Source organism: Engraulis encrasicolus, chromosome 21 (genome assembly GCF_034702125.1).
Source record: "Engraulis encrasicolus isolate BLACKSEA-1 chromosome 21, IST_EnEncr_1.0, whole genome shotgun sequence".
Taxonomy (NCBI): Eukaryota; Metazoa; Chordata; class Actinopteri; order Clupeiformes; family Engraulidae; genus Engraulis; species Engraulis encrasicolus.
The window spans coordinates 36,237,379-36,257,172 of record NC_085877.1 but is presented as its reverse complement, the minus strand read 5'-3'; the positions used below and the strand labels follow the sequence as shown (position 1 = coordinate 36,257,172).

At 44.2% G+C, this 19,794-nt stretch overlaps 1 protein-coding gene across 1 annotated transcript in view; it reads right to left on the bottom strand.

The window, feature by feature from the left end:
- dthd1 (death domain containing 1) overlaps positions 1-18,116 on the bottom strand; it is a 19,921-nt gene extending 1,805 nt beyond the window's left edge. The window contains exons 1-8 of the mRNA XM_063186881.1: positions 17,895-18,116; positions 17,150-17,320; positions 16,501-16,657; positions 12,828-13,007; positions 11,981-12,201; positions 8,867-9,025; positions 4,969-5,279; positions 1,136-1,255 (exon numbers count right to left, since the gene is read on the bottom strand). Of these exons, the coding sequence (XP_063042951.1) occupies positions 1,136-1,255; positions 4,969-5,279; positions 8,867-9,025; positions 11,981-12,201; positions 12,828-13,007; positions 16,501-16,657; positions 17,150-17,320; positions 17,895-17,902 (1,327 nt within the window). The 5' untranslated portion in view covers positions 17,903-18,116. The remainder of the gene's footprint in view (positions 1-1,135; positions 1,256-4,968; positions 5,280-8,866; positions 9,026-11,980; positions 12,202-12,827; positions 13,008-16,500; positions 16,658-17,149; positions 17,321-17,894) is intronic.
- Between the last annotated feature and the right edge of the window lie 1,678 nt (positions 18,117-19,794).

Here is a 19,794-nt window from a genome sequence, read left to right as displayed (position 1 = left end):
AAGTGCAAGGTTTAAAAAGGTTAAAAATAGACTATGAGGTTAAAAATAGAGTAAAACATCATAATAAATAAAAACAAAATGAAATAACACATCATGCCATAAACTGCCATATCAGAGAGAGTAGAGAGAGAGAGAGGTTCCATTGGCCCACTGTTTCCGGGTTCTATTATTGCAGGGGGGGATCCCCCTTTAGGCATACCTAAGCAGACCTAAGGACTGTTCTATTCAATGCTAGGAGTATTATGACTAGGGCTGGGTATTGCAGCTATGTTCCTGTATCGATTCGATTTCGATTCTTAGGGTTTTGAATCGATTAATTTCGATTCGATTCAATTCGATTCACTCCGAATCGATTCAATCCGTTCCCTTTTTGGTGCAAGGATTTCCCCCAAAAGATGCTGTTGCCTATTTTTATATAAAAATGTCAAAGGGCTGTGGCTTGACAGTGTTAACAGATTGCTAATTTGTAATAAGTAGGCCAAGGCCTAATTGACTAATACCTACTGGGTATTTTCCATAGACCTAAATGAAACAAAAAGAACAAAAAGAAAAAGAGCAAAAAAAAAATGATTTTGTGCCCTGTGAATCGATTATGTGAATTTTAAATGATATCGATCGATTATCGATTGAATCGATTATTTTACCCAGCCCTAATTATGACACGCCCCTTTAGGCAGACCGGAACCTGGTTATGTTAGGTGCCCATAGCCACCTATTACATTGGCATATCTCTATATATACTTAAAGGGACACTGTGCAGGAAATGGTCAAAAAAGGTACTGCAACTATGCTGCTCATTGAAACTGGGCTGCCTATTGCCAAATTTGATCTTTACATGAAGGTTTACAAAGTAATAAACAAATATTTTCTAGTATGGTCCAAGTAGAGTCATTTTTGCAGCTAAAAATTGCCTTTTTTGGAAATTCAAAATGGCGGACCATGGAGAAGATCCCCCTTTTCATGTATGAAAAGTGCAATTTTTCCAGTCATAATGAATACTTAGAATTTGATGGTGGTGGTAAGTATTCATGAAAAAAGGTAACAATAGTGAATGAGCAGCATGAATTCTGGAAATAAACAACTAAAAATATCACACAGTGTCCCTTTAAAGAATCTCTGGCCATATGCCACTTGCCTTTGTAGTGCGGAGAGCTGTAGTTCCCGAAGGGGTCCAGCACCGCTAGCGTGAGGTACTCGTGGTTCTTCCGCTGGTTGTGGAAGGTGATAGTCTTCAGAAACACTGATTCACGGTCAACTGTGAACCATAAAGTCAAAGAATGCGCACACATCAGTGGCACAGGTGCTGGACCAAATGTAAGATAACTGAAAAGAAAATAAAGGTCCGCAACACTGTTAAATGCTTCCAAATAGTTAATGTTACAACGTTTCGGACTAACAGTGAAGGTTAGTCCGAAACGTCGTGCCATTAAATATTTGGGAGAATTCAACAGTGTTGCGGACCTTTATTTTCTTTTCAACTGTGAACCATAACAAAACCACAATACACAAAGGTTTTTCATTTATGGATGTGAAAGTGAAAAATCCCACCTGGGAAACTTCAACTCTGACATTGTCGTTGTGATACAGCATTCCACAGCACATAAGTGTTTCACTGCACACCATGAAATTGCATGTATGCCTCACCCATGCAAGGGGGCAGCCACCAATAGCGTCCGAAAGGGAGCAGTGCGGCAGGACAGTAGCATGCTCAGGGTACCTCAGTCATGGAGCAGGATGGGGGATAGCACTGGTTAATTACTACCCCCACCAGGTCGAACCTGGGAGTCGAACCACCAACCTTTGGGCTACAAGTCTGACGCCTAACCGCTTACCCATGACTGCGCTAATTATGGATTATTAAGAAGTTCTATAATGCACAGACTATGCCATTATCTTTGCATTCCTCGTTATCCTAGTCAAACTGTTATTCTTAAAGACATAAAACTAATTGTCATTAATATTCTCTGTACTTTTTTCAGAAAGTACAGACATCACACATAACTGCAGAAATGGGCTTCAGGAGTGTGCTGTGTTTTCTTACTAAAATATTCAATGTGTGTGTGTGTGTGTGTGTGTGTGTGTGTGTGTGCGTGTGCGTGTGCGTGCGTGCGTGCGTGCGTGCGTGCGTGCGTGCGCGTGTGGTGTGTTTATGCCCTGATGTCTTTGTCGACAAGCAACCTTACTGGAATGCAAATACAAGTGTCAGCATGATTGTAGAATGGAGCCAATGAGGACCCTTATACCCCTACAAGCCTTCCACGGTGAGGAGGGATGGTGTCGCATTGCCTGATTATCATAGACTTGCAATCGAGTAACGCCGCCGATGGTGTTGTGGCACTAGAAAGGCGCAGCCTGGCTAGGTGTTGCATACTGCATAGGGAACTCTTCAAACAAGCAACAACTTTTGTACAGAAAAAAGACAGGCAGGCAGATCATAGATATCCAACATAGAGGTCAAATTTTGCACCAAATACAAACATTACCTTATGCCAAGCTTTGACGTAAACTTGAGATCCAAAACAGGCAATGACTCCATACATTTAGCAAATTCACCTGCGTTGTTCATTTTTTGAGACTGTGCCTTGTTGCTGTACAGGGCCACTGACAGCTTTTGCAGGGCCCAGGACAAAGTAATCTGAAAAGGGCTCCAAACCCAATAGATTCAACGTAATGAGGGCCCAATTCTGGGCCCCCTCTCACTCTGGGGCTGGGACAACAGACCCCTTTGACCCCCAGCCTGTCGTCATCCCTGTGGTTGTGGCTGCATCTATGGTGCTTTAGCCAAACAAGTTAGTTCGAATGACTGTCTGAAGGTCTCGCATGAAACAGTGGGTCTTTCTCAAAACCTAGTGCAGTGCACTTCCAAGTGTATCAGCCCAATTACTCACACCCAGTCATTAGTCACACCCAGTGAATGGATACTGTTTATTAGTCACACCCAGTGATTGGATACTCTTTATTAGTCACACCCAGTGATATTCCAGTGATATTCCGTACAGTTCACCAAAGAGTATCCAATCACTGGGCATGACTAATTAGGCTGATACACTTGGAAGTGCACTGCACTAGGTTTTGAGAAAGACCTAGTTTGTCAACACACTGCTCTATGAAGATCCTGTTCACACTGTCTTTTGTTTTCTTTTGGACAAATTTGGCTTGTCTAGTTTTTTTCCTTTGGATCATAGTTTCTGATCTAATGTACTGTACTCGCATCCCCCCTCGCCTCCCTCGCAATGTGTTTGGGTAGGTCACTCGTTGCCATGCTTTCTTACCTGCCCTGCTATCTCCTATGGGGCACCTAAGTCACGCCCTCTACTTCCTGGTTCATGGGGCAGAGGGAGTCAAATAATAATTACCGGGCTTGAAAATTAGTGTTTTTTTGACACCAATCCAAACCTTGGACCTCCACCTATGTACCACAAATCCAAAAATCACTCATTTTCAAGCCCAGTAATCATTTTGACTCCCTCTGTCCCATGAACCAGGAAGTAGAGGGCGTGACCTAGGTGCCCCATAGCCAATCCCATGACACTCCCATTGGAACAGTCCCCCATCAGTCATATACCCTCATCATACCCAAATGATGAAAAAAATAGGTTACATTTCTAGACATTCATCGATTTGCATTTCACCTAAATAGTTAATAAATACGATCAGGGTGCGATTTGTAGGGGGGGATGGGGGTGATTGTCCCCTCTTCTGGTTTTGATATCACCACTTTTTCTACATGATTTTAATCACAGTTTAGTGTATTTCCATTTACTTTGGTTAAAATCTGAAACAAATCCCCTCTTCTGGTTTTCCGACAAATCGCACCCTGAATACGATGATGATCTCCTTTGTTATTGTCTGCCAATTAAACCAGAGAAATCTCTTTTGGTGTAGGTCACTTGTCATAATAGTTTGGTGCACACTGTGCGTCTGCTCCCTTACCTGCTTTGGCCATGCCCGTAACACTCCCAGTGAAACCCAGCAGCATTAGCTCAGGATATAAACATATGTAATATTGTTACATTTTTACATTAGTCCATTACATTTCATCTAAATTGTTGATGATCTCCCAATGACACCAGAGTAGGCCTATTCTCTTTTTGAATAGGCCACTTGTCATAATTGTTTGGTGCTCACTGTACATCTGCTTCCTTACCTGGTCTGGTATCTCCTTTGGCCGTGGGTGCATCCCAATATGTGACCTTGCCTCCTCCACTTGCCTCCTCCACTTGCTTCTCGTCATGATGACATCACTGACAACAGCATTATATTTCAATATCTTGCAAAAGCTCAATTGTAAAGACTTTTTCTCATTTGCAATTGGGATGGTGAATGAAAAACAGTCCCTCAAAAGTTGTTGTGGCGAGGCTGACAGCTGGGAAACTTTATCGTTTTCTCCACGGAGGAGGGGACAAGCACAAGTGGAGGAGGCAAGGACACATATTGGGATGCACCCCGTGCCTTTAATATTCCCACTGAAACCCAGCAGCAGCTGATCTCCCTCTGCCATGATCTCCCCTATCAGTCAAATATGCTAACATGGGTCTCATGGTCACCCAAAAAACATGAAATCTTGTTCGCAGCCGTGGTGTAATGGCTAGGGAGTTGGACTGAAGATCACAAAGTTGCAAGTTCAAATCCCACCCTTACCTCTCCCTACACCTCCATCCATGACTGAAGTGCCATTGAGCAAGGCACCTAACCCCACATTGCTCCAAGGGCTGTCACCGATATGTGTGTTGGATAAAAAAGCGGCAGCTATGTGTAATTTAATGAATAGTTAATAATATATATAATTAATAGTTAACCATGGTTTTACTCTGAAAACTAACCATGGTTTTATGGATACCACTGTATATAGTTAATCATATATGTGGTGAAACCATGGTTAGTTTTCAGAGTAAAATCATGGTTAATTTTATAGTTACTAAAACATTGTCTAACCAAAAACCGTGCCGAACTATGCTCAAAGGTTACCTGGCCTGGTATCTCCTTTGGCCATGCCCGTAATATTCCCACTGAAACTCAGCAGCAGCTGGTCTCCCTCTGCCATGCTGATTTCTCCGGAGGGCTCGGGTGGGCCGCAGTAAGCCTGGCCCTGGAGTTTGGCCAGCTCCCAGTCCAGGTCTCTGCTGGGCAGGGCTGCCACCACCACGCTGTGGGGGTCCTGCCTCTGCCTCCGGAGCACAATGGTTACCATGGCGCGGCGCACGGAGGCCTCGATCTCCTCCACCACAGCCACCAGGTAGGAGGACCTCACAGGGAACTGCAGACGGAACACCAGCAGCCTGCAGGGGTGGGAGAGGGTTTTTTTTTCGTTTTTTAACCCGACGCAGCATTATAAATTTGCTGTTACCAGAATGGCAACTATCAAGTCGTAGTTCATTACGTAGCCCCTTAATGCGCGCCGTACCTCCAGTGGCACGCTGTAATAGTCATGGAAATGTAACTACCATAGCACTACAATACTGTGACACAACACAGGCCCCTTAGTAATGCACCACGACTTGGTCATTACCATACTGGTAACAACAAATTTATAAAGCCGCGTCTTAAGGGGTTAAGGCCCTGTGTTATGTCAAATATTATACAATAGTTAGATCCGGTCAATTTATTTTGCGATATCTGATTGGATGAGACGCGTTCTACTGGCATTCTACGCGTCGGTATGGAGGATGATGTCTAGGTGGACATCATCCCCGGAAACTCATCACACCTAATAATCACTCCGCCGTGGATAGAATGTAACCAGGGCCGCGCATTTTGAACTCGCCATCATTCTATCTCATAGTCTACTGCGGAGAAAGTGAATGTAACCAGGGCTGCGTAGTTTGAACTCACCATCATTCTATTCCATTGTTCTATGCTGGACTAAGTTGGGCGCACGCACGCCCGCATGACAGAGACGCGTATCCCAGTTGGTAGCTGGATTCTGGCAGAGAGGAAAGAAGTTATCTGATTCTAGTGCAGTTGTCTGGGCAGTTGGCACACGTCTGCGACCGCTATTTCGCAGTCTTTATTAAAAATATAGCCTAGGCTATCTTGCCATCCACCACGTGCAAATCAATTAATAGTAGCCTACAAAGTGGGCATCTGGAAGGAAGATACCGTGTGCCATGCAATTTAAAATGATGGCCGCTTGGAACTGGAATGAGTTGCCTTTTAGTTTATTGGGAGGGAAACCGTGAACCCATCTCGGGTTCGCACCCACATCAGACGTTTGCCTATGAAAGTGTTTCAGTAGCAAAGTTGTAGCCTGCAGTAGCCTAAAGCAGACATCGGGATATCATAGGCCTACAAGGGATTGTTTTGTGTGGTTGTGCGTGTGAAAACAGAGCTTCGGATCTCATGCGGCAATGGAGAGGGAAAGACGAGGTGTGTCTTTACGCAGCTATCAGCAAGTTTTGTGGTCCACAAAACGTGAAAATCAATGTCGGCCAAAAGGCTTAAAAGTAGGCCTATGCATCTAACTAAAATGTTGAAGTTGCACAGTGTTTTCATTTATCATGCATCATTTCAGTAGGCTAAGCGAAGCACAGTCGCAGTCCACACAAAAATGCACTTCACAGCGTTTCATGGAACTATACGTGCTGGCGCTGTCAGCTCGTCATTGCATAGCAACCATACAATCAATTCGGAACTACTCTACTTTGCTTAGCGGAGCAGGTAAACAAAGTATGATGAAGGTAACTAATAAACATGAATTCGAACATTTATTCTGGTATTTTGTTGGCAATTGAACTATTGTATAAAAGCAATATGACCCTCGTGGTCGGGATGATGTGCACTGACATCCTCCCTGGTGTGATTGCCGACGGCACTCAGCCTTCGGCTTCGTGCCTATGGCCGAACCACACCAGGGAGGATGTCAGTGCACATCATCCCTCCCACTCGAGTCATATTGCTTAAGTGTTGTAGTACTATGGTATTTAACGGTTAAATGGCTATTACAGCGTGCCACTGGAGGTACAGCGCGCATTAAGGGGTCAAAGATACTTTTTGGGCTTTTTATGCCTTTATTGTGATAGGACAGCTACAGAGGAACAGGAAACAAACAGGGAGAGGGAGACGGGGAAGGCCTGGCAAGCGACCCGGGCCGGAATCGAACCCAGGTTACCGGTGCAGCAAACCAGTGCTCGACCGCGGGGCCACGGCAGGGCCATCAGCAAGTTTTTCATTTTAACTAGTGTTGCACCGATACCGTTTCCTGGTGAACCAGAAGCTATGTGTTGACGCCCAGGGGGCTGGGCTACACAAACCTTCTGGTGCACCTGTGGTTCGCTCTCCTCCTCCGTTTACGAAATAAACGGGGCAGCTCGACGAATCAGGATCGTAGGGAGGGATTTCAGTGGGTATGACGTTTATCGAACGCAACACCCTCCCCCAGGGTAGTTCGGCTGTGCCCGCCCCCTCCCTGAATCACAACAGTAATGGCGGCGTGCGAGGAGTTATCATGCGTCGGGATGGAAGCAGCAATTTCAGCGGTGTTATCCAAAATACCTCAAGTTGATTTTCTAAAGGACGTTGTTCTGTTTTGGTTCCTGACCTGGCGGCACTTACGTGACGACACGTCCTACGTCACAAAGCTTCAACGTGAGTGGTCGAAGTGTCATGTCATTCATATGAGGTTGCTCCTACCGCGTGCAAGCATCTTTTGACTAAACCCCGCCTGCGGAGACGCGTGAAAGGGCAGTGTGCCAGTAGCCTGTTACTTACAGGCTACTGGTTCACCAGGAAACCGATACCGATACCAGTATCGGTGGATCGATGGATCGGTGGATCGGCACTAAAATGGTGGTATCGGTATCGGCGAGTACCAACAAACAGGGCACCGATACCATTTACAGGTGCTTGCACGAGACATAAACAGCCTTGAAATTAGTTATTTCATATAGGTATTTAAAAAGTATAAGAAGTTTGCTGGATTCACTTTGTATTAGTCTTTTTCCTGTTTCACAAAGGTAGGCAGCAGCCTGACAAAGCCATGCAATGATTTTACATCCAAGTAGTATGCACTACAGCCCTTCATATATATACATTTCAAATAGGGTGGTATCGGTATCGGTATCGGTATCGGCCGATACTGCACAGCCAGGTATCGGGTATCGTATCGGGGCCAAAAAATGGTATTGGTGCATCTCTAATTTTAACCCATTGATGCCGGATGCTGCGTACAAGCTGCATTGACCTAGGTGCCTGGAGCGACACAGATGTCAGTATTCAGGCTCATGAGATTTGAGATTTTTTTTTATTAAACATGAGGGTATGTTAGAGGAGGCTCATAGCTTTTATATTTAACTCATTATATGTTTTGATGTGCTTCGGAGGCTGAGATATTAGGGTTTCTATAGGCTGAGAGCACCTTTTCCCAAGAAGGTGCCTTAGGCTAAAATGGGTTAAGTCAGCAAAGCTGTACTTTGAAACTTTTAAAAAGATATCACTTCAATACCTATGGCAAGCTGACACGCAGACAGATAAACAGACTAAGAGACAGAGAGACAGACAAATACATTGGTAGACAGGAAGGTACATTGTGTGTGTGTGTGTGTGCGTGCGTGTGTGTGTGTGCGCGCGCGCATGTGTGTTTATTGGCACTATTGTATATATGAAGAGTTCAGATGCAAAACCCGTTTCAAAGTCCATTTCTGAAGACCTGCACTATATTTTTAGAGAACCCAGTTGTTGGTTTGGTTTACATTCATGTACTTGATAATACATATAAATAGTTATATTACATAAATGAAATAAAAATGCAATTTTGATAGCTTTGTATTAAATAAAAATGAATTAAGATTATTTTCTGAAAAGCCACTTAGGGGGTTTTGCATCTGAACCCTTCATATACTGTATATTGAAATTCTGCCATCAGATGCACCTTTCAAAGTGTTCCGCCAGTTCAAAGGACACCAGGCCGTTCTGCAGGTTCTTGACAGGAACGTGATCCAGAACGTTCCACTGCTCCTCCCTCCAGCCCAGGACAACCAGCTGCTCCTTGGCCAGCTCCCTAGAAGACTTGACCGAAGCACTCACAGCCCTGGAAGATGACAGTGTCTGAAGGCTTTATTTGCAAAACGGTGTATCTACATTTTATAGAATGTTGGGAAATTGACATTTTTGAACTGGGCATTCCATTGAAATGCATTACAAAATGCATTTTATATAGCTTAAGAAAGTATGTTCTCCAAATATTTGAGTGATAAGTATTCACACATAGTTTATAGGACCTCTGAACAGTCATTTCCAATAATAAAATGGAGATACCCCGTTTTGCAATGAAACCCTTCAAATACATAATACCGTAACGCACTCTACTGGGCTTGCTTTAGGCCAGTGCTGGACTGGTCGAAAAAATATGGGCCCGGCATTGTTGACCTAGACCAGCCTCTCTCACAGCCCATCTGCTTCTCTAGGACAGGGGTTCCCAACCTTTTTCAACTTGGGGCCCACTCGAAATTGTCAAAAATGTTCGGGGCCCACCTCTGACCTAATTAAGAATAAAACTCAAATAAATCAACAACAACACACACCAAAATATAGCTGCAAGCAGCAATGCGGGGCCAAGCAGTAAAGTTGCCAAAGTCGCCACGGCAACAGAAGGAACTGCAGCGCCCCCTTTGGCCAAAATCTTGCCAATGTTGGTGTGCATTCCTTGGAGGGGAGTGTGCTCACATGAACCAAGTTTATTTTGAATCCCTTAAAGGGCAGCCGAGATATAAGCTCACTTCCTGTTACCTGTTGGTGGCGCTAGAGAGTTTGAGCTGGGGATCTGGATTTTTTTTGGGAGGTCATGGGATTGACGTGTGTGTGTGTGCAAAAAAATCCTAAAAGAATCTGACAAACGGTTACTGAGATATGACCTCACTTCCTGTTTCGCCACTTTTACGACAATTTTGATTGGTAACGATAAGAGGTATCAAAAATTCTTTGGATACCCTAATGCCTATCAGTCTGAAGATGATGTGTACCTTTTTGCAGGTCATTCTGACAAAAATTGTGTGACAAGTAGCATTTTATTGAATTTTACAAAATTCAAAATGGCGGAATTTCCCTTCTGCGTTGACATAACGTCATATAGTGCGTTGGATTCGGCTTGGCCCAAGGATTCTAGTGATAATAATATATTTTACATCGTGCATATGGTTTAAAAGCTACAGGCAAAAATGTAGCTAAAATTTTGACCTGTTGGTGGCGCTACAGAGTTTGAGCTGGGGGTCTGAATTTTTTTTCAGTAGGTCATAGGATGGACATCTATGTGTGTACAAAATCCTAGCCGAAACCGACAAAGGGTTGCTGAGATATGACCTCACTTCCTGTTTTGCCACTTTTACAACAATTTTGATTGGCTGTCACAGCTAAACGATAAAAGATATCTAATATTCCTTGAAACCCCCTATAAACCTCAGTACAGAGATACAATATACCGAATTTTGGGTGAAATGGTCAAAAATTGTGGGAGAAGTAGCATTTTTATTTAATGTCACAAAATACAAAATGGCGGGAAAACTATCCAGGCAGAAAATGACGTCATAGGGTGCGTTGGATTCGTCTTGGCCCAAGGATTCCAGGGATACCAAGTTTATGAAAATTGGCCCAGCGGTTCAAAAGTTACAAGCAGAAATGTACCTGCAACTTTGACCTGCTGGTGGCGCTAGAGTATTGGGGCTGGGGACCTATAACTCGCTGTGGGTAATGTTGATGCTGCCTCAAATATGTGTGCCAATTTACAGCATTTTCCTATGTACGGTTCTATGGGCTGCCATAGACTTACAGTGAATTTTACAAAATTCAAAATGCTGGAATTTCCCTCCTCCGTTGACATATCGTCATATAGTGCGTTGGATTCGGCTTGGCCCAAGGATTCTAGTGATAATAATATATTTTACATCGTGCCTATGGTTTAAAAGCTACTGGCAAAAATGTAGCTAAAATTTTGACCTGTTGGTGGCGCTACAGAGTTTGAGCTGGGGGTAAGAATTTTTTATCAGTACGTCATGAGATGGACATCTATGTGTGTACAAAATCCTAGCCGAAACCGACAAAGGGTTGCTGAGATATGACCTCACTTCCTGTTTCGCCACTTTTACAACAATTTTGATTGGCTGTCACGGCTAAACGATAAAAGATATCCAATATTCCTTGAGACCCCATATAAAGCTCAGCTAAGCTAAAGCTAAAGCTAAAGCTAGCTATAAAGCTAATAAGATTATTATTTTTGGAAAATGATTTCAAGGCCCACTTGGAATACCTTGAGGGCCCACCAGTGGGCCCCGGCCCATAGGTTGGGAATCACTGCTCTAGGATATTATTTCTAGGAACTATTCTATGATATTATGGCTCAGTTCATTGTCTGTATTACTGTGAAATGGACCAATGGGCTGCTCGTCTAAATGGTGGGCCAGTCTCAAAGGGGGAAAAAAAATCAGAAAACAGAAATCAGTATCTGTTGTCGGCCCACCGGTCCAGTCCAGCTTTAGGCCTATTCGCATGCAGATAAATATCACGAACATGACATTACACATATATTTACAAATGCAATCATGTAAACATGTAACATGTAAGTATTAAAACATGAACTCTAGACGTGGTATTTAGAATGACAGCTAGATAAGAAAGTTGGCGATCAGATGCCTGTGTGTATTCTCACCAGATTCTATGTAAAAGGTGGGGGGGGGGGGCATGCATGGGCACACAGGAGTGGACAATATATCAGACAATGATTTTACATTTATAGTCATATACTAAGTCATTTACAGTCATTTATACTAAGATTATGCTTGTGTCTCCTCACTGTATTCTATGCAGTACGGGCGAGCCCTGCATGTGCACGGCAGCAGTGGACAATATATCAGACTATGACTATATATCATATATTGAGGACATATAAGAATATGCTTGTGTCTCCTCACCGTATTCTGTGTGCAGTAAGGGTGAGCCCTGCATGTGCACGGCAGCAGTGGACGGCCGGGGGGGATGAGAGATGAGGGGGGGCACGGCGGTGGTGGTGGTGGTGGTGGTGTCTCCCTCCTCCCCGGGTCTCTGGCTCTGGCGCTCGGGGTTGGGGGGGCAGGGCAGCGTGAGGGCCAAGGGCCTGCGGGGGGCCTGTGTGCTGGGGTGGGTGAGGTAGAGGAGGGGGCTGGTGGACAACACAGTGTGGTACACCTCCACGTTGGACTTGAGCGTGGACAACAGAGCTGGGTCCACTGGCTGCACCTGATCAGGGAGTAAAAGAGAAGAAAAAGGATTCTATCATAATGTTCGAAGGTTTTCACCACACTTAGAATACTTTAATCACATGATGGCTGTGAGAGGTAACAGGAACCAGTATGACATCCATTTCTCGCTTAGATTTTTTAACCCATTTAGCCTAAGCCCTTTTTGGGAAAAGGTGCCCTGCCCTCTCCCTATTAAAACCTACATATCTCAGCCTCCGAAGCACATGAAAACATGAAATAAGTCGCATTTCAAAGCTAGAACCTTTGTCTTGCACTAGAATGTGTTCAGCTCTAACATACCCACATTTTTAAGAAAACAGCTAAAATCTCTCGCTCCAGAACACAATGGGTTAAAGGGATTGTATTTGCTGACAGTCTGTCAGTGACAGGTACTGTATACATGTAGATAACGATGAGTTGGGTTCAGAAAACAAACAAATAAACAAACAAACAGAAAACAAACAGAAAACAAACAAATAAACTGGGGTGGGTGAGGTAGAGGAGGGGGCTGGTGGATTGCACTGTATAGACCTCCATTTGACATTACATTGCATTACACTCTATTCTATTCTATTCTATTCTATTCTATTCTATTCTATTCTATTCTATTCTATAGTGTTGTACCACAGCCTGGGCGATGACGGGGGATGTGAAGGCTCCGGGCATGTAGTCCAGACAGATCCTGGAGTCGATGCTGAGCTTGAGGGAGAGGCCTCTCCTGGGGATGGTGTAGGTCTCCTTCCTCAAGCAGGATAGCACCGCGAACACACCCAGGGTGTACACCCGCACCTCCGCATAGGAACCCTGTGGACAACATGCACACACACACACACACACACACACACACACACACACACACACACACACACACACACACACACACACACACACACACACACACACACACACACACACACACACACACACACACACACACACACACACACAGGATTATCATGTTTGAAGGATCATCAAAGGAACCCTGTGGACGCATAGGAACCCTGTGGACAATATGCACACACACACACACGCACGCACGCACGCACGCACGCACGCACGCACGCACGCACGCACGCACGCACGCACGCACGCACGCACACACACACACACACACACACACACGCACGAACACACACACACACACACGCATACAATGGGCTTACTTCTGAGATTTCCAAGCTCCTCAGAATACACAGGTACATTTTGCTCACCATTTGCCGGTTTTAACTTGTCACAGTCTCCAAAAACCTTTTCACCGGCTAGGTCATTTCCAAGAATTAGAGAAATTCCAGGTACGGGAAGTGACTTCCTCACACCTACCACGACTGTGCCAGTCACCATCTTGGATTTCAGGTCGATCTGGTGAAGTGGAACAGGAGTAGTAGTATTCTCAAACCCTTTTAACAAAACCTGCTGCCCTGTTGCAGTTTTGTCTGACAGTGGCAGCACACCTTCTAACAGAAGTGATTGTGTGGCTCCTGTGTCTCTGAGGATACTCACGTCCTAAAACCACTCAACTCATTATGTCAACACCCACCTGGAGGCATTCAATCCAAACTAAACCAGTCTTAACGAATCCCTATTTATTTATATGGCCATAAATCTACAGAAACACCTGTCAAAATACCCATATTTAACTTACTTGCAGACGGCCATCCAAAACGGCCCAAGCTTTTTTTTGGGGGGGGGGGTCGTCATTATTTGATCCGCAAAAAGTCAGACCCCCCCGAAACGCGGTGGATATTTCGCACACTGCTCACAGACACCTCATTTTGTTGACTTGGTAGAGAGACCATGCCTCCACTAGCAAAAGGGGAGTAATGAGCAGCTATGATACTTGTAGCAGTCTGACCATGCTGTTCAGCACATGTTACCAAACTTATCTCTTCGTCTCTGTCTCTGTCTCTCAAGAGCGGGCATTGCTTCACCTTGTGACCAGCCTTGTCACAGTAAAAACAAATTAGGCTTTTGTACGCACTGGGTTGTGCAGACCTAACAGGAGAAAATTGAGGTGTACAAGAGGAGCTTTGACCATTCCCATAACACTTACTGGCACGCTCATTCCCATTAACAAGACCCCAACCAGTCTTGAACACACGATGAGTTACTCATCTGCCAGAACAGCAGCTTTATCTAGCTCTCTAACCTGCTGCTCATTTAGGTAAGTGGCAACCGACTCAGGAAGGCAATTTATGAAATCCTCTAGAAGGATTAGCTCTTGTAGTCCCTCTACTGAAGTCACTTGTTGAGCAGAACACCACTTACCAAAAAGCAAGTTCTTCTGTCTGGCAAACTCCATGTATGTTTGTTCATCAAGTTTCCGGCAGTCTCGAAACCGTTAGCGGTACGCTTCAGGAACAACTTCATAAGCATGTAGGATGGCCTTCTTCACTACATCATACTTACTGGCTTGTTCCAAGCTAAGGGAAATCAGAACATCTCTGGCCCTTCCAGTAAACACACACGGAAGCATCAGAGGCCACACCTCTTTAGGCCATTTCAGTGTGGTTGCTACCTTTCAAAATGTGAGAAATATTTGTCGACATCTTTCTCTGCAAAAGGTGGAACAAGGCGACATCAAAATCTAAACACTGGCTACTCTGAGATGAGGCTGGAGGGTCTGAAGACGGAGATGGAATGGAAGAGCTTTCTGTAGCACCAGTTCAAGCCTTCTGAGAATGAATGCGCATTCATCACGGGCATTCTCCAACTCAAGTCTTTTCAACTCAACCTGCATTTCAAGCTTACGAATTTCAAGTTCTCTGTCTTTCTCCATTAAGCTACTTTAGCATGTTCAACCCTCTCCACTTGCAGCGTTTTGTCTTCACCAGGCTCACTTCCACCAAACACACCTTTTTCACACAGTATGTTTTTAATGGCTAAATAAAGAGTTTATTTTACATTTCCTTCCTGAGCAGTTAATTGTAATTCATAATGCTTGGCCAATTCCCAGAGTTGCTCTTTGTTTAGTGCTGCTAGCAACTCCTCCGAAGGACCAGCAATAAACTCAGCAGTAGCTGGAGATGCCATGCTCAAGGTCAGGTGTCACCAGTTGGTCTAACGAGCAGACAGTTCACAAGCTAGAGTAGCTAAGAGCAACCCACTCCCAATGCACTACTCTGCTTAGTAAGCAATACCCCACCAAATAAAAAGAGGGACAAACAAAAAGAGGCACAAATAAAACACAGGTTATTCTCTCTTAATCAGCAAAGCCACCTTAAACTTGAACTTCAGCAAGAGGCACCAATTACAGTTCAAAATCTCAGGCTTAATTGCTTAAATGAACTACCTAATTAACCAATTAGGAAAGGTAGCCAAGATATTAGCAGTATCCTGAGCTACACAGAAGAGAAAAACAAAAATGCTCACTCCACTGACTGACTATACCCAAAATGATTACTCACCAGCACACACAGTAAATTCTATTGAGATCCAGATGAGAATGCCACTTGACATTAAGGAATTGAAATTGCTAAACTTGACTGTACTCTGGGCCTACTCACCTAACCAAAAAGCTAGCTAACCTGGCTAGTCTTCAAGGGCTTGCTGGGCTCGGGACGACTTGAAACGCATGGGGTGCATCCCAATATGTGTCCTTGCCTCCTCCACTTGTGCTTGTCTCCTCGTCCCGCCTCCTGGCCCCTCCTCCGTGGAGAAAACGATAAAGTTTCCCAGCTGTCAGCCTCGCTACAACAACTTTTGAGGGACTGTTTTTCATTCACCATCCCAATTGCAAATGAGAAAAAGCCTTTACAATTGAGCTTTTGCAAGCTATTGAAATATAATGCTGTTGTCAGTGATGTCATCATGACGAGAAGCAAGTGGAGGAGGCAAGTGGAGGAGGCAAGGTCACATATTGGGATGCACCCATGAACTTCGTTGCAGTGATTTGGGTTTACTGCACGAAAGCGTACCCCCAACAGGAACACAAGGTTCCCACCCAGGATTACCCTCCAAAACAATTAAAGAGCAAAACAATAAACAGTGCTTCGTTGGAAGGTTGTGACCCCAGCTTAAACACTTTTCCTAACCAGAGACAGTCTTGAAATTACAAAATACAGCCAGAAAAATTCTCACCTAGATTTCAACGCTTAAGGTCCCAAATTTCACTTAATGAAGTATCCCGGACGAGCCCCCAATTTATGTTATGACCCTGACTCGTTACGCACACACACAGACACACAGACACAGACACAGACACACACACACACACACACACACACACACACACACACACACACACACACACACACACACACACACACACACACACACACACACACACACCATAACCCACCTTCTTCCCTCCGTAGCTGCCCTCGGTGGAGACGGGGGTGACGTAGCTGACTCTGGAGTCCTGGTCCACCACCTTCACCAGGATGTCCCGGTAGTTGCCACGGTAACGGGAGCGGAATGGAATCGCCACGGTGATGGGGAAGCAGGTCTTAGTAGGGCTGGTGCACAGTCAAAACAGGCAGAGCTTATTCAACACTTAGACAGTACTCTGGGACCAAATGCACTCTAGAACAGTGTTTCTTAACTGGTGGGTTGACTTGAGACCCGAAAGTGGAGGGGTCCCGGGTGGGTCGCGGAACTGTGGTGTAAAAATGTTAATTAAGACTTTTATAGCCAGTCCCAAAATTGAGACAATGTGCTGTATTGAATAAATGAATAAAACATAAATATATCATCAAATATATGGTTATATTTTTGATATTAGAATAAACTTGAGGACTAATAAGGTTACAGACCTTTGTGACGTGCAAACACTCTAGAACAGCAAAGCGACCCACGGACCAACAGTGTTGCATGAACAAATTGGGTCACAATGGAATGGTCATGAAAATGATGGGTCCCAAAACCATTCCAGTTAAGAACCACTGCTCTAGGAGATATTGAATGAATGCTGAATTGTGTTTTACTTTGTGGTGGTGTTGCTGTCTGGCAGCTGTAGCTCCAGGACGTTGCTGACCAGCTCCTCCAGATCGGACACCATCAGCGAGCTCAGGCCATTCACAAGGTCACAGGTCACGACCTTTGACACCGCCCGAGGGGCCGTGACGTAACAGAGCGGGGGCGCGTCCTCTGACCCAGACGCCTTAGATTTCCCTGATAGTCTGAGTGGGAGAAGGAGAGACTGAATTACATCAGATACTTTGTGTGTATGAAACGTGATATAAAAACTGGCTCGTCTTTTTCATCATTGATATAACAACAAAGGCAACAACAAAAACACAGATTATTCTTTATTGATTATTAATCTTTCAATATTGTAGTTTAATACCCAGAAATGCCTGTGTGTGTGTGTGTGTGTGCATGTGTGTGTGTGTGTGTGTGTGTGTGTGTGTGTGTGTGTGTGTGTGTGTGTGTGTGTGTGTGTGTGTGTGTGTGTGTGTGTGTGTGTGTGTGTGCGCGCATGTCTGTGTGCATGTGTGTGTGTGCCAATTGCTTACAGTAATAGTCATCATCATCATCATCATCATCATCATCATCGCCATCATCAACAACAACAACATCATCATCATCATCGCCATCATTACCACCCACGATCACCATCATCAAATGCTTCAGTGAAGAGCTAGTACTTTGTGTAATATTCTATTCAAGGTACGGTATATAATAAGTTACTTTTTTTGTTGCAGTTTGTAGAAACAAAGTACAGTAAGTACATTTTTTGTATTTAAAACTCACCCTTTCATGACCCATCCCTGTCTGAGTCCTTGATTTCTCTCTTCGCTCTCTTCATTCTTCCTGTTTGTTGTCTTTGCTTCTGTCACTTCCTCCTGGCCACCATAGGATCTCCCTGTGGGTCGCGACCCCTTCTGGGCACCCTCGTCATCACCTGATCTTGTCAAGTGACCCGCAGCAGATGGGGGACATGAGATGCCATCATCAGAGCATGATGCACTTCGAACGCTGTCATTATCCTGTTGCTCGACTTGGACATTCTGACTTCTCTGATTGGTTTGTGTGTCTGCACGATGTACTTGGTCAATATCTTGATTATTTGCTTGTTTTTTTGTTGCATTATGCCTTAGTGTATCTTCCTGGTATGGTACTGAATGTGTCTTCTCTGCATCTTGTGTGTCACAGTGTGTATCTGTCTGTGTCTCATCTTCTTCACCCATTCCAGAGCATGTATTGGGCATTTCTTTGGAGACGTTATCCACAGCTATGCCAAGCCTCTCTGAAATAGCTTTTAATCTGGACTCCACACATTGAATATCTTCCAAAACTCTCAGCATGGTCTCGGATAAGAAGCTACGGGGAATGTTCAAATCGTCAGCAGCATCTATAGAAAATAAATCACTGTAAGTCAGGTTTTTAAGCGTTTTTTTTAAATTATTTATTTTTTACATGAACACAAACTTTAAGAAAATATGAACAAAGTCTGAAATGTTTGCTTTTTATGGTTGGTTTACGGTAGTAGACTAACAGTGAACAAGCAAACATTTCAGATTTGTCCAATGAGTTTATGTCATATTTTCTTTAGTTCGTCAATTAAATCGACACATTTTACAGTGCATTATTTAGTGGAAAAGTGGATGTTTTAAACAAAGTGTATAGCATAGCCTACCTCATCGTAGGCTCAGGACTATTTCACTCACTAGCCTTTTCTATTTCCTCCAGTCACTCACTACGTTTACCTGTACATGACGTCTTTAATTCCGAATTAATAATTCAGAATGAATAATTCCATCGAGTTTACTTTGATCTTTCCTTTAATTACGAATTAAGAGGTATTTACATGATGTTTTCAAAGCGTAATTAAGCTTTATTCAGAATGAAAGTCTGTTAATTCCGAATTAAATGTCTCATGTAAACATAGCAAATGTCTGCCTACCTGTAGATGATGCTGGATTCTCTATTGTTGCCTGTTGCCACCGTGAGCAAAGTTGAGCCATCGAGCTCATAGCGTGTCTCCATGCTCGAGCCCTGTCTGTGTGCACATCCCCAAGCTTCCTGAGAAGCTCGAGGAGAGTCATCAGGGACTCTGTTGTGATCCCATGCCCCACCAGAGACTCCCTGTCCTGGGCAGGCTGTCCGACCAGCTCCCCTGCCTTGGTCCTCCCATCCAAAATGTGTTGGATACACTGGGTAATGTCCTTCAGCCGATGCAGAAGGAGGTCTTCCATTGAGCTTGCTAGCTCTGGATCTTGATGTTGTAAGGCATATTGTTCTTCACAAAGTTCAATCTCCATAACCTGTTAAGTGTGGTTGCTTTGAAGTACGTATTTACGGATCTTAACAACTATTTCTGCTATTATTGTCTTACAAGTTTTAATGCACAGTGGTGCACGCTGTCTAGATACAATCCTCTAGTATTTTTCTCTAACAACCACTTCTGTTGTAATTCTCTTACAAGATTTCATGCACAGTGCCCTGTCTAGATACAATCCTCTACTTCCTCTACTTATAATCCTCTACTTCTGAAGAGTAGACTTGTCAAGGGGTTTTCTCAAGCACACTATGTTAGCGTATCATTCTCTCTCTCCTTCTCTCTCTCTCTCTCTCCTCCCTCTCTCTCTCTCAATATCCTTCGCTCTGTCTCTGTCTCTTTCTCCTCCTCCTCCTCCTCCTCCTCCTCCCC